A 13,255-nucleotide genomic window follows, 5' to 3' on the forward strand; every position below is an offset into this window, starting at 1 on the left:
AGTGCTGGGATTACAGGCGTGAGCCACCGCGTCCGGCCCGCCCGGGTGATTTTGTATTTTTGGTGTGGACGGGGTTTTTGCCATGCTGGTCGGGCGGGTCTCCAACTTCTGACAGGTTGATCGGCCTACCGAGGTGCTGGGATTACAGGCATTAACCACCGCACCCTGCAGATCTTCATTCTTTTTATGTAGTCAAAAGTATAAAGCCACACATGGTTTGTTTGAAATATTTTATAATTTTAAGAAATACAGAAGCAGGAAAACAAACTAAGTTCAAGTGAGAGATGATGGTAGTTTAAACCAAAGGGTTGCATGGATAAGAAACTTATTTAAGATAAAGTTGGAAGTAGCAGAATATTCTGATGGAGTTTGACTTTGGTTTGGGGCCCACTGAATTTGAGATGCCTTTGAGAAATGAAGAGAGCAGAGAGAGAATAAAAGAAAAACTGGCCAGGTGTGGGACTCAGGCCTATGGTCTCAGCACTTTGCGGGGCCGAGGTCGGCAGATCACTTAAGACCAGCTTGGGCAACATGGGGGAGCCCCATCTCTACAAAAGATACAATTGGCTTGGCATTGTGGCACACACATGCAGTCTCATCTACTCCGGGGGGCTGAGATGGAGGGAACAATTGAGCCCTCAAGTTCAAGGCTGCAGTGAGTTGTGATTGTGCCACTGCACTCCAGCGTGGGTGACAGAAGAGACCCTGTCTAGAAAAAGAATCTGAAAACAATGGGACAATGCCTTGTGAATTCTAGAAAGTTGTTTTCAAGTGATAAATCTATATCCAGCCAAATAATCAATGGTGAAGGTAAAATAATACATTTTTAGACAAGCAAAGACTCAGGAGTTACCTCCATGAACCCTTTCTTGGGAACCTAGTGGAGAAAATACTCCATCAAAATGAAGGTGTACACAAACCAGAGAAGCCATGGATCTAGCAAATAGGATCCAACACAGGCAATATTCCAGCTATGGAGCTGGCTTAAAAACAAAACAAAACAAAACAAAAAACAGTAAAAATATTAATAGGTTAGCTGGATGGAATGGCCCATGCCTGTGGTCCCAGCTACTCAGGAAGCTAAGCAAGAGGAGGGCTTCAGCCCAAGAGTTCCAGACCAGCCTGGCCACCATCGTGAGATCCCTTCTCTTAATAATAGGTTATTGCCAGATTTGGGGCATTTGAAAAGCAGCTCATTGAAGATAAAACTTAAAAAAAACAAGGGGGAAGGGTTGATTAGGAAATCATTAATTCTAGGGAAGAAGTAAGTACAGGACAGGAAGTAAGAGCATAATACACTTTTTCTCAACAGTGAGCAATACGTACAGTCATAACGATGTGGTGACTGCTTAGCCCCTAAATCTGGTAACTACTTTGGGACAATATGGGAGTAAAAGTGAAGATAGTAATGGTATAAGAGCTAAACCCTCATCTGTCAAATCAAGAAATCACTATGTAATGTATAAAATATTCAAGAAATTACTAAGTAGCTATGTGAGAAAAAAATAGAAGACATTGTTAAAAGAGTTAAAAGTCATTGCTCTGGAGAAGTAGGAGGGATGGGACAGGGGACTGTTAGGATGCATTATAAACTGAAGAGGCTTTTGTAAATTACAGGTATTAATATATGCATTCACTTGAAAAACTAAAAAGATAATTTGGAAAAACCAATGAAAGTAACTGCCAGAAGGAAAAACTAAGATAATGAAAAGCTTGCCTCTGGAAAGAACAAATGGTAGGACTGCTGTTTTCAGAGTAAGACTTTTGGAGCCATTTGATTTTACTTAACCATTTTCATATTTTTCTTTCATAAAAAGTTATATCTTAATAAAAAGTTACACTCGCTCATAAAAAAAAATTTGAAGAAGGTAGTAAGAATCATATACTTATTTCTGTTAGAGAAAGGCAATGTGTTATACTTGGAAAGAGGTCATATTTATTTTACCACCTAATTTTGGGACTCAGCATTTATATATTTTCTGATTTTAAATAAACAACTTTGCTTATGAATTATCTGAATTTCTAATAATCTTATAATGCCTAACTATACCTTAGGTAGGATAGGTTTTCAAATCTTACTAGTTATTTCTTTTTTGGGGGTTACCTGCTCATGTCCACTTATCTATAGATGTCTTAGTATCATTTTATTTATATTTCAGGTGATAACCATGTCAGGTGTTAAAATAATTACCCAATTTTTCTTGTAACCATTTGACTTTAAGAGCAAAAGTATTTTAAATATTTTTGTGCATTGTCAAATTGAGTTTGTTATTGATTCCACTGCTTTCAGGCTTATACATTTTTGCCCATAGAGTGAAGCCACTTCTGGTTTTCCCCCTACCTTTCATAGCTTGATATTTTATGTTTAATCTTTTAATCTATCTAGAATCAGTATTTGTATATCATCAGAATGTTAACGGATTTTACTCCCCACCCCACCCCAAATAGCTACCGAAGAATGAACAATTCTACATTTTTAGGAATAAAAACTGTTAGCAGACTTGCATTAAACCACTGCAGACATAAGACACTGAGCTGACACAAATACCATAAATTACATTAGTTTGTTTTTGGGGTTTTTAGTGTTAGTATTAAAGAGCCAGGCAGCTTAATAAGGACTTACCTCTAGGCAGGAAACACATTTTACATACATAAGCAAATTTATTGTAAGGTCAGTTTAAGAAGTATTTCAGAGTGATTTATGGAACAACTAAACTAGCTATGTTTTATGAATTTTCATATTTATATAAAACATGTCTCAAAATCCTTCATGTTCACATAGAGGTTTATGTTGTCAAAAAGGTAAGGACAGGCTTTGTGGTAAAACAATCTGACATCAAGAGAGCCCTTAGCTCCTTAAACTATATGGCAGAAAAACACAACAGGAAACCTGTGATCAATGCTAGAGAACACAGCATAGTTATAGACATTCTTTAGGCTTAAACATCAGGTAAGATTCTCATTTTACTAAAATTCAGGGCTCCAATGTGGTATGTACAGACTCCAGCAGACAATGCACTGTGTCTAGGAAGTAAATATAATGACTTTTATTTTTATTAAGCTTTAGGTAGTCTTTTACAATTTTTTATGGAAGTGTATTTAAAATGTACATACTGCAGTAGAACAAGCATGTTAACTGTTATGGGCTGAAATCTGTCCCTCCAAAATTCATTCTGAGGCCTTATCCCCCAGGAATCTCAGAATGGGACTATATTTGGAGATGGGCCTTTAAAGAGGTAAGTTATAAAAGGTCATTAAAAAGGAAAATTGAACACACTGAGAGACAATGGGGTTGGGTGGGCAAGTGGACAGAAAAAGTGGGGACACAAAACAGGGTCTATCTATAAGCCAAGAAGGGGCTTCAGGAGAAAGCAAACCCACCAACTTGGTCTCAGACTACCAGGCCCCAGAACTGAGAAAACAAATTTCTGTTTTTTAAGCAAACTGTCCGTGATACTTTGTTATGGCCACCCTAGCAAACTAATACAATAACTTAAACATCAGTGTATATTAAAAATGTTTTCTGATAGAAGACACTATAAAAATTTGGAAACCACTGATCCACTTACCCAGGTTGTAAATGGTTTCCTCGTCAGCACACAGAAGGAACTTACAACTCATGCCCACAACAAGCAAATGAATTTTTTTCCTATCTTCCATTTAATCATAAGCTGATCTCTTTCATTAAAGGTAGTTCATTTCTGGCTTGCTTTTTATTCTCCCTCAAAATAGATACCTCAAAAACAGGTATCCATTATTCTGTTTCCGAAAAAATAAAGGATTACTGCTATTTTGATAACCTATACCATACTTTATTGAAAATTTAAAAATATTTGAATTTCTTCTTTGGATCAGTTGGAATATATTTCTTGATAAATTATGAGCAGAATCTCAGTTGCAAAGCATATTCCACTTATCAAAAAATGTACTAACTAAAGGCTGATAAAGTTTATAAGCTACAGCTTTATTTGTATAAGCAATTCAGTTTGTGAATAACTTTTGCTATCTAGAAGCATTTGATTTCTTTAGTTGTATTCTATAGGTGAACTGTTCCAGGCTCTTCACAGGTTTTACATATTAAGGGAATTCTAGTCTTCATCTGGCATTTATAAAAGCACTTAATTTTAAACTTGCAGAAAGCATGGTACTTAAATAAGTTATACAAAATTATAACCAAACTACATTTCTGTTATACAAAATTATAACCAAACTACATTTCTTTCTAGTGTTGTTTCTATGCATAGTTTTATATTTGACATCAGTTACATACAATATCATATGCATACTATAAAATAGGCATTTTACACATAAAGGCACATAAGATGATCTTTTAAAAAAAATAAAAACATATCTGTTGACCAATAGCTTTAACACAAGACAGACATCAAATCCTCTAACACCATATGGTGAAATACTATTTTTAGCTGCATTTAAAATCACAACATTCTTTCCCATATACATAAAAACTTGCAGAGAGAAGAAAGTTTTGTGTGTAAAGTAACAAAAAAATGCATTATTTTAATCCACTGATTTAAACTTTTTTAATAATCATATTTTAAAATCTTTACCTATTTTATTACCCAAAGGAAATCATTTAAATCTACCAAATGAAAAGAGAAACAGAATATTGATATAAATTATTTTTATTATGTGAAAATGTCAAAATTCAGAATAAAAGTGTGACATATAATAAAATAGGCATTTAATTGTTAAAAATACACCTGGATTTACAAAACATTTAAAAATGTTTTTAAAAAGCTTAAGGAAAAAAACTTAATTTTTTGAGAGAGGTATATAAAACGTGAATTCTATTTTATAATATATTTAATGTCAAAATAATTTATTTTTACTCAATGAAGTCAGTAGCTACATTATAGTAAACACAGACAGAAAACAAAAATTTAAAAACACATATACTCCCAAAGTAGATAAATATTAAAAAGATGGCAAAAGTATGAGTTTAAAATTGAGTAAATGTTACAAAAAGTTGTGCAATTTTCTCTCTAAAATCCTTTTCAAAATTTACATTTTGTGTTATTGTGTTGCTTTTCATCACGTCAGCCACCTCTCAAATTTACAAATTTATGAATTATAGATATAAAGTCAAATTCTTTTAATTCAGTGTGGTTGGTAAGTCCCATGTACAAGCTCCAAGAATATATACAATGCTGACTAGAGTATAGGTGACCTGACTATTGAAGTTCAGTGAGTTAAAAAATGTGAATAAAATCTGATGCTCTGAAGTAAAATTTTTAAAGTAAATAATTATATTAAATAGCATAAAATGTACTTAATGTTATTATCAGATACTAATATATATCTATTGTGTCAGTACAAGTTACCAAAAGCACCAATCTTAACAAGGTGATACAGAAATCATTCTGTTTATAGTATTTTCACCAGGATATAAAGTTTTGTTTTCAATTAAATGCAACATTATGAATCTGTTATTCAAAATATATATCTAGAAGTCTGTTTAAATGCCAAATACATAATCTTAGGGATGCCATTCGTAAGTGCAAGAGCAGTACTATCATCTTAAATTAAGAAATTATTTTGGAATTATTTCTTAAGTAATTTGAGCCAACATTTTTATTCTCATTGCTTTAGTACCCAAGCTATTTCCTAGCTGTAAAACACAAGTCTCTGGGCTTGCAGTAGGTTTTTCACTCTTTCTGCTTTTAATTTCATAGTTTAATTTCAAGGCATGAAAGAGTTAGAATCACCTAAAAGAGTCACTGCAGCTTCTGACAGAACAAGGGAGTAACAGGGAGCACCCTGATCTCTGAAAGTGTCTAACCTTTAAAATAGGACTTTATTGAGACTTTTTTTTGAGGCAGAGTTTCGCTGCTATTGCCCAGGCTGGAGTGCAATGGCACGATATCAGTTCACCGCACCTCCGCCTCCCGGGTTCAAGTGATTCTCCTGCCTCAGCCTCCCAAGTAGCTGGAATTACAGGCATGCACCACCACGCCCAGCTAATTTTTGTATTTTTACTAGAGATAGAGTTTCACCGTGTTGGTCAGGCTGGTCTCAAACTCCCAACCTCAGGTGATCCGCCCGCCTCAGACTCCCTAAGTGCTGGGATTACAGGCATGAGGCACCACGCCTGGCCCCGAGATATTTTAATAATATGTCACAGAATGTATTTTGATTAATTTCAAAAACATTTAGGTACAAAAGGTATTTCCAGTCTCTGTCACTGAGTACTGTTTTCAAATCATATAATTGGTAGAATAAAGATCTAAGAATCTACTATTTCAAAAATATATTATTTTTAAATTAGGTCAAATTAGGATGTACACTTAAAGGATTACAAAACATACCTCAAGCCACATAAATATATCCTGTTTGTATAGTTCATGTCTGAAAGTAAATTAACACTGTTTTTCAGACACAATTTAAACAAATCTTCTATTAAAAAGGTATATAATCAATATCATAGTAATTAAAATTTTTAAAGTTTAAAAAAATATAAAAATAGTTTTAAAATTTTGGGTATAAATTCCTAGAAGTTCCCCTTCTATGTGCATGTATCTTTTAAAAAACCCTTAATATCTAGAAATACAGACTTAAATAAAGAAAGCGCAGAGTCCACTGGCTCTTTTCTAATGTTTTCCTTCAGAAGTATGCTCATGAGTGGGAGTGTGTAAACCAGAGTCAATACTAAATCTTGCTAATTTGGTCCAAATGCTGATTTTATGTACTGGTCATTGTGCTTCCTTTCTTTTTTAACCATGAAAAACACAAATAAGTAATTATCAAGTCAGGTCCTTGAGTATTAATCTTCTCACTAAAATCGCTATGGTTATCTTGTCCCAGTTACCACTATTCAGGATGTTTCTTCTTCGGAGAAAGAAGAATGTCCCAGTTCACCTTGCCAATATGACTTGTTTATGAGATCACATCATGAGCATCACTGTTAGGTCGCTGTGGCCCAGCCAGGGGAGGCAGCGGCTTCCCACAGAAATCTAAGTAAAGAAAGAAAACCAAATGCATGAAACAATTATGGTAAATAAAGATTTTTGACACAGTTCATTATTTTTCAATCAAAATCTTTAAAAAAAAAAAAAAAAAAAAAAAAAAAAAAAAAAAAAAAAAAAAAAAAAAAAAAAAAAAAAAAAAAAAAAAAAAGACATACTAAACTTAGCAGGTGAGACTATGTGTGCAGAAGATAGAAAAAAAAAATCAGAATCCAAGAAAACTTAAATTCAAAATATAATCACTAGAAAAAATTCCTAATTGTAGATTCAAAATTAATTTCTACTTAATAAAAAGCTGCACCTAATGGATATATTTATTATTACTTTTGTTTACTATTACACATTCACGCTAGAAGAGAACAAATATAAAATATTTAAAATCTATAGAACTTTTAATTCAAAAATCTATAAACCTGGTAATTCTACTCCATATTCTAATGCAAATGGCTGCTACTTTTAGGGTTATGTGTATGTCTGTTGGTTTGTTTTTTCTGAGATGGAGTTTCACTTTGTCGCCCAGCCTGTAGTGCAGAGGTGTGATCTCAGCTCACTATAATCTCTGCCTCTTGGGTTCAAGCAATTCTCCTGCCTCAGCCTCCCAAGTAGTTTGGATGACAGGCGTGCACCACCACACCCCGCTAATTTTTTATTTTTAGTAGAGATGGAGTTTCACCAGATGGGCTGGGCTGGTCTGGAACTCCTGGCCTCAAGTGATCTACCCGCCTCAGCCTCCCAGAGTGCTGGGATTACAGGCGTGAGCCACCACGGGGCATCTAGGTATTTTAGTAGAAGTATTAATTATTGCAGTGTTCTTGTAAGTTGGAATCTTTTACAATAATGCTTCAATAGAGTTCAATGATTTGAGGCAATTTTATACAAAGAAGTCTTATTTTGTCCATTATGGTAAATTTCCATTTCATAATTATTGAAAATTGGCTTATAAACTTCATGGTATATGTAAACCTTTAGTAAGTACTTTCTGGTCTATTACCTTAAAATTATTCTGGATACATAGGTATTGCAGAAATACTTAAAATGAATATATTAATAGGGGGAAGTGATTTTTAAAACAACTATCAATTCAAAGCAATTACTAAGCTGCAAGGATGTCCAGACAAATCTTAATGGCATACAATAATGAATTCAAGGTATGTGTTTCAAAGCTAGACAGGCCTAAGTTTACATTCTGATTCTGTCACTTATTAGGTATATGTAACATTGGGGTATAGTCTCCTCACACACAAAATGGGGATATTGTTGCCCTTCTCATGAAGATATTTGGGAGAATTAAAATGATATAAATACCTAAAGTGCTTAGCAATGTGATAGACACATGGTATATGTAATTATTATTGCTATAATTAAAGTGGTAGGAGACATTCAATTATTTTGATAAAGTATGCTTTCTCTAATTTCTTGAATTCAAAAAATTAATAGAATTTTCATAGAAACAGAATTCACTATTAGAGTGAATATGTTTTTAAATAGGTTTTACTTTTAGAATTTTAAAATAAAAAAGATAAACATGTAAGAAATGTCTTTTTCCCTTCTAAGAAATTATTCAGTTGATTTTGACTTGCTATTTCCTTTTTTTTCTTTCTTTTTTTCTTTTTCTCTCCCCTCTCTCTCTTTCTCTCTTTCTTTTTCACAAGATGGGGATCTCCCTAGGTCACTATTTTGCCCAGACTGGTCTGAAACTCCTGGCCTCAAGAAGCCCTTCTCCCTCAGCCTCCCAAAGTGCTGGGATTACAGGCATGAGCTATCCCATCCAGATGATTTTCTACTATTTCTTTGCCAGAAAATCAAATCATTCTATACAAAGAAGATTTCTTATTTGTAAAGTATGTGCCCCACTAAAATGACAAACTTAATTGCCAACACATTTTTATAAACGGCTTCAACTTCTTTACCATGAAAATTGAGGAGCAGTAAACCACACACAAAATTTTATCTTCCTCCATAATTTTAAAATTTGAAAATATCCTTGAGTTTGTGCATTTGGCACTCTTACCAACATGATCTTATGATTTATTTTTCATAGTGTGTAATACATAATATATAACATTGATAAAGCATAGACAGAGTGCTTAAAAAATGAATACAAATTCTCTTTTTAAGTCTGTTCTCTAAATGCAACTGCCTGACCTGTTACACTGAGCAAGCTTTGTAGGCAGTAAAAGCAATTAGAAAAGTAGAATAAACTTGCCGTTAATGTAAATCTCTATACTCAAAATACAAGTAGGGGACATAAAGATGGCAACAATAGACACTGGGAGCTAACAAAGGGAGAGTGGGATAGGAACTGAAAAAACTATCAGATACTATGCTCCTTACCTGGGTGATGGAATCATTCAGACTCCAAACCTCAGCATCATGTAATATACCCATGTAATAAACCTGCACGTGTACCCCATGAATTTCAATAAAAGTTGAAATTATTTTTTATAAAATACTTAAAGGGAAAAAAAAGTACAAGTCTCTGCCTTAAAAATTCCCAATATGACTACAGCATATTAGTTTTCAACTCAGTAAATTTTAAGCCAAACCAAATTTCCAATTCTTAATTATCTACTCTAGTTCATCATATATTGTTGTCTACTTGTCATAAACCTTTTATCAATTTACTTTGAATATAAAGGCAAATAAATATGTACAAACTTAGAAAAAGAAGAAGATTCAATTATGTAATTGATACCTATCAGCATCTAAGATTAACATCTCATGATGAACTCTAAAAACTACTAAATGTAAGCTTTTTGTACTAAAAATTTATATTTATCTTTCCCAATTAAAAGCAGAGTTGACTGTACATTTTCTTAACTCCACTTTTAACACTCTCCGTAATTTTATATTTTCTCTTTCTTACCCCTCAATGCACATAAACCTAATCTTCCTGTCACTGGCAACTTCAGGTTACTCTCCAACTAAACAATATTCTTTCCTACCTCTCTACCTTGAAATAGTCTGTTTCTTCGGCTTCCTGACTCTTCTCATTCTTTGAAGACTCGTTCTAATGCCACTTTCCCTAACTGCCCATGCACAGTACTCCTATTGTGCATAGTACTCTGTATACCATAGAACTCATTGTCATATATACCACAGTAAGCTGAAGAATTGCCCTCTCTATATGGTAGGATCCTCACAAAGGCAGAATGCACATCTTATTCATCTTGTTATTACTAATCTTTTAACAAAAAACAAAATAGTTGTTTGTTAAACGAGTTCAATAACAGAAAAAATGTCATATGAAAAAATTTTTCTTCATATGTATATGTGTGTACATATAAATATACGCACTAACATTACCTAGTTTTCTCTAACAGAGTGAATATTTACATTGACAATGTACTCTTTAATGTATGCAAGTTCGCTGAGTTGTATAATAAAAAAGAAATCTACTGTAGTCAATATAAACATCATAATGTAAGGTGAGAAAACTAAACAGAGATATGAGACTCCACTGAAAATACAATTTCAGTAATTCTGATATAGTCTAAGGACAAATTTCTATTTCTTTAAAAATGTAAAAAAAAAAAATCCATTAATCTTCACTAACAATTATCAAGAAATATTTCATTACCGACCTATACAGAATTCTGAGAAAAAAAAGCAAATAGCACATTTATATTTATGTACTTTCTAAATAAAAATATTTAAACTGGTTTGATATGATTTCAAATTATATGGTAATGCTTTTCTAAAGATTAAATTTCTGACTTTTTTCCTAGTAAGTGAAACCAAATTATAGACTAGGTAAACACAGAGCTATCATAAAAGGAACTGGGTGTTCTTAACAAACAAGTTTATTGAGCCACAATTAGCTACAATTCTTTTGCATTCTAGAAATATTTTACTGAAGGGACCTAGACTGATGATCTGTAATCAGAACTTCTCCCTGTTTTATAAAGCGGTTTTCTACTTCTCCTAAATATCCTTCCTCTAGTTTTTGCATCCTAGAATTCCAATGCCATAAACTAGCTAGACTATAGCATATGTTAGTTATATTCAAAGAAAATTGTTCTTAATTCAATAAAGCTGTCAGTAACTTTCTACTTTGTCAAACTTTATTTGGTTTACTGATTTGATCTCTGATTTTATAAACTGTGTTATCTTTACTTCACTTTAAAGTAGCTGGTTGTCTTATTAGGAATAGAGAGAAAAAAAATATGTGGCATTGAGTATATTGGGCATATACAGGAAACTACAGCTTTTAACACTTAAGTTATCATTGTAATGTCTCATAAATTGTTTTAAAACCTTTTCTAACTCCTTGTATAAATGTATCATGTATAAACACAAGCTATGATTATTTTTACCTCTGTATCCTAAGGTAAACAACAAATCAAATTATATAGATGTAAAGCATACTTAATAAAAAAAATTAAATAATACGAAAAAAAGAGAAGTATAATGAAAAAGGATGGCTGTGGATTTGACGGGCTTCCAAAACTAAAACATAAGTTTGTTGAAGTTATAAGGTTAAAGAAAAGTGCATGTAACATGTACAGAAGACATCTGAAAACCAATCCTTTTGCATTACCATTATGACGTGTTTCACCAAGAGGCTCGAGTTTTGGAAGTCTAGTGACTTTAGGGGTTCCCCAGCCAACTAAAGAAAAAGAAAAACATTTAAAAATACTGTTAAACAAGGTCTCTTTAGGTCTGTTGAGAGGATCCCTCCCTGGAAAGGAAGCGTATGTAACATTCAATATCAATTCAAATATATTGAATGACAGTAAGGAATAGCCATAAACCCATTTTAAATGGCTTCTATATTTTAAAATGTAATTATAGGCTGCTAACATCTGCTTTGAGTTTTCAATAATTTTTAATAAAAAATATAAGCACCTTCACTGCTATCAAAAACAAACTCATGCTAACATTCTAACTCTAAGCAGAGACTAAATATTTTCTTAATAAATGGAATACTGGAAATGAGTCTGTAAGAAATTCTTAAAAGCAAATGTTACCAAATACTTTCTACAGCCTTGTAGCAGGGATGTAGGGGCACTAAAACACATAATTATCTAGTCATTACATATTTATTGAGCAGCTATAGTAGGTGAGGTACTAAGCTCAGTGCTGAAAAGTTACTCTAATTGAGAGTAACTTTTTGATTAATAATTGATTGTGGAAGTTAAGTGCCAGTGTCTTACATGCATTATTCCATTTAATCCTCATAACAACTTAAGACATGGGTAAGTATGTTGAAAATATATTAGAAAAAATTAATACATCTTGGTTTCAAATGTTAAGTTTCAGGATGAAAGGTCCAATTTTTTTTTTTTTTTTTTTTGAGATGGAGTCTCGCCCTGTTGCCCAGGCTGGAGTGCAGTGGCATGATATTGGCTCATTGCAACTTCTGCGTCCCGGGTTCAAGCCATTCTCCTGCCTCAGCCACCTGAGTAGCTGCGATTACAGGTGCATGCCACCACACCCAGCTAATTTTTGGATTTTTAGAAGAGATGGGGTTTCACTATGTTGGCCAGGCTGGTCTTGAAGTCCTGACCTCATAATACGCCCACCTTAGCCTCTCAAAGTGCTGGAATTACAGGCATGAGCCACCATTCTCAGCCTTTTGTATCTTTAGTAGAGACAGAGTTTCACCATGTTGGCCAGGCTGGTCTCGAACTCCTGACCTTGTGATCTGCCCACTTCAGCCTCCCAAAGTGCTGGGATTGATTACAGCAGTGAGCCACCACGTCCAGCTGGTCCAATGTTTTAAAGGCTCATGTTAACCATCCATCATGAAACTTTAATTAACATCTAGGTACTAATATTTCAAATAGAACTTGAACATATTCTAGGAAATACTGGATAAAGTTTTCTTAATAGTTTTTACTTATTTTTTCCATTATAAACTTTTTTTATTTAAAAAGAGAATGGACATTTTTGTTAGCAAATTTTGTTCAAATTAGAGTTAAAAGATTATTTTTTACAAACATACAAGATAATAAATATACAGAATAAAAATGGCAAGATTGCTTTTTTCTTTTCTTCTCTGTTGTTTAAAAGAATATTTCTAAATTCAGTATCAGTATCAATTTACTCACCAGGAGGAGGAGGTGGGGGTGGTGTTGGACTCTCAGGAGCACCGTCATCTATATTAAGTGGTTCTACCCGGTGGTTCCTTTTCATTCTTAGTTTCTTAGTTTTCTTTTTACCATTAGCTACAAGAATATAAACATGAAATTTTATATATTTAGGAAAAAGTGAACTTTTATAATAGAAAACAAAGTATAAAACAAGAATATTGATAACATAAAAACATC

At 33.2% G+C, this 13,255-nt stretch overlaps 1 protein-coding gene across 4 annotated transcripts in view; it reads right to left on the reverse strand.

The window, feature by feature from the left end:
• Nucleotides 1–6,032: 6,032 nt before the first annotated feature.
• The window catches only part of ARL13B (ADP ribosylation factor like GTPase 13B), a 74,828-nt gene continuing 67,605 nt past the window's right edge, over nt 6,033–13,255 (reverse strand). For 3 of the 4 annotated variants that reach the window (XM_017519726.2, XM_037735285.1, XM_017519728.1), the window contains exons 8-10: nt 13,037–13,153; nt 11,524–11,592; nt 6,705–6,971 (exon numbers count right to left, since the gene is read on the reverse strand). In XM_017519726.2, the coding sequence (XP_017375215.1) occupies nt 6,895–6,971; nt 11,524–11,592; nt 13,037–13,153 (263 nt within the window). In that variant the 3' untranslated portion in view covers nt 6,705–6,894. Of the gene's footprint in view, nt 6,972–11,523; nt 11,593–13,036; nt 13,154–13,255 lie in introns of all 4 variants that reach the window. The other variant, XM_017519727.2, reaches the window with a different exon arrangement.

The sequence above is a fragment of the Cebus imitator genome, unplaced genomic scaffold (assembly GCF_001604975.1).
Source record: "Cebus imitator isolate Cc_AM_T3 unplaced genomic scaffold, Cebus_imitator-1.0 Scaffold771, whole genome shotgun sequence".
NCBI lineage: Eukaryota > Metazoa > Chordata > Mammalia > Primates > Cebidae > Cebus > Cebus imitator.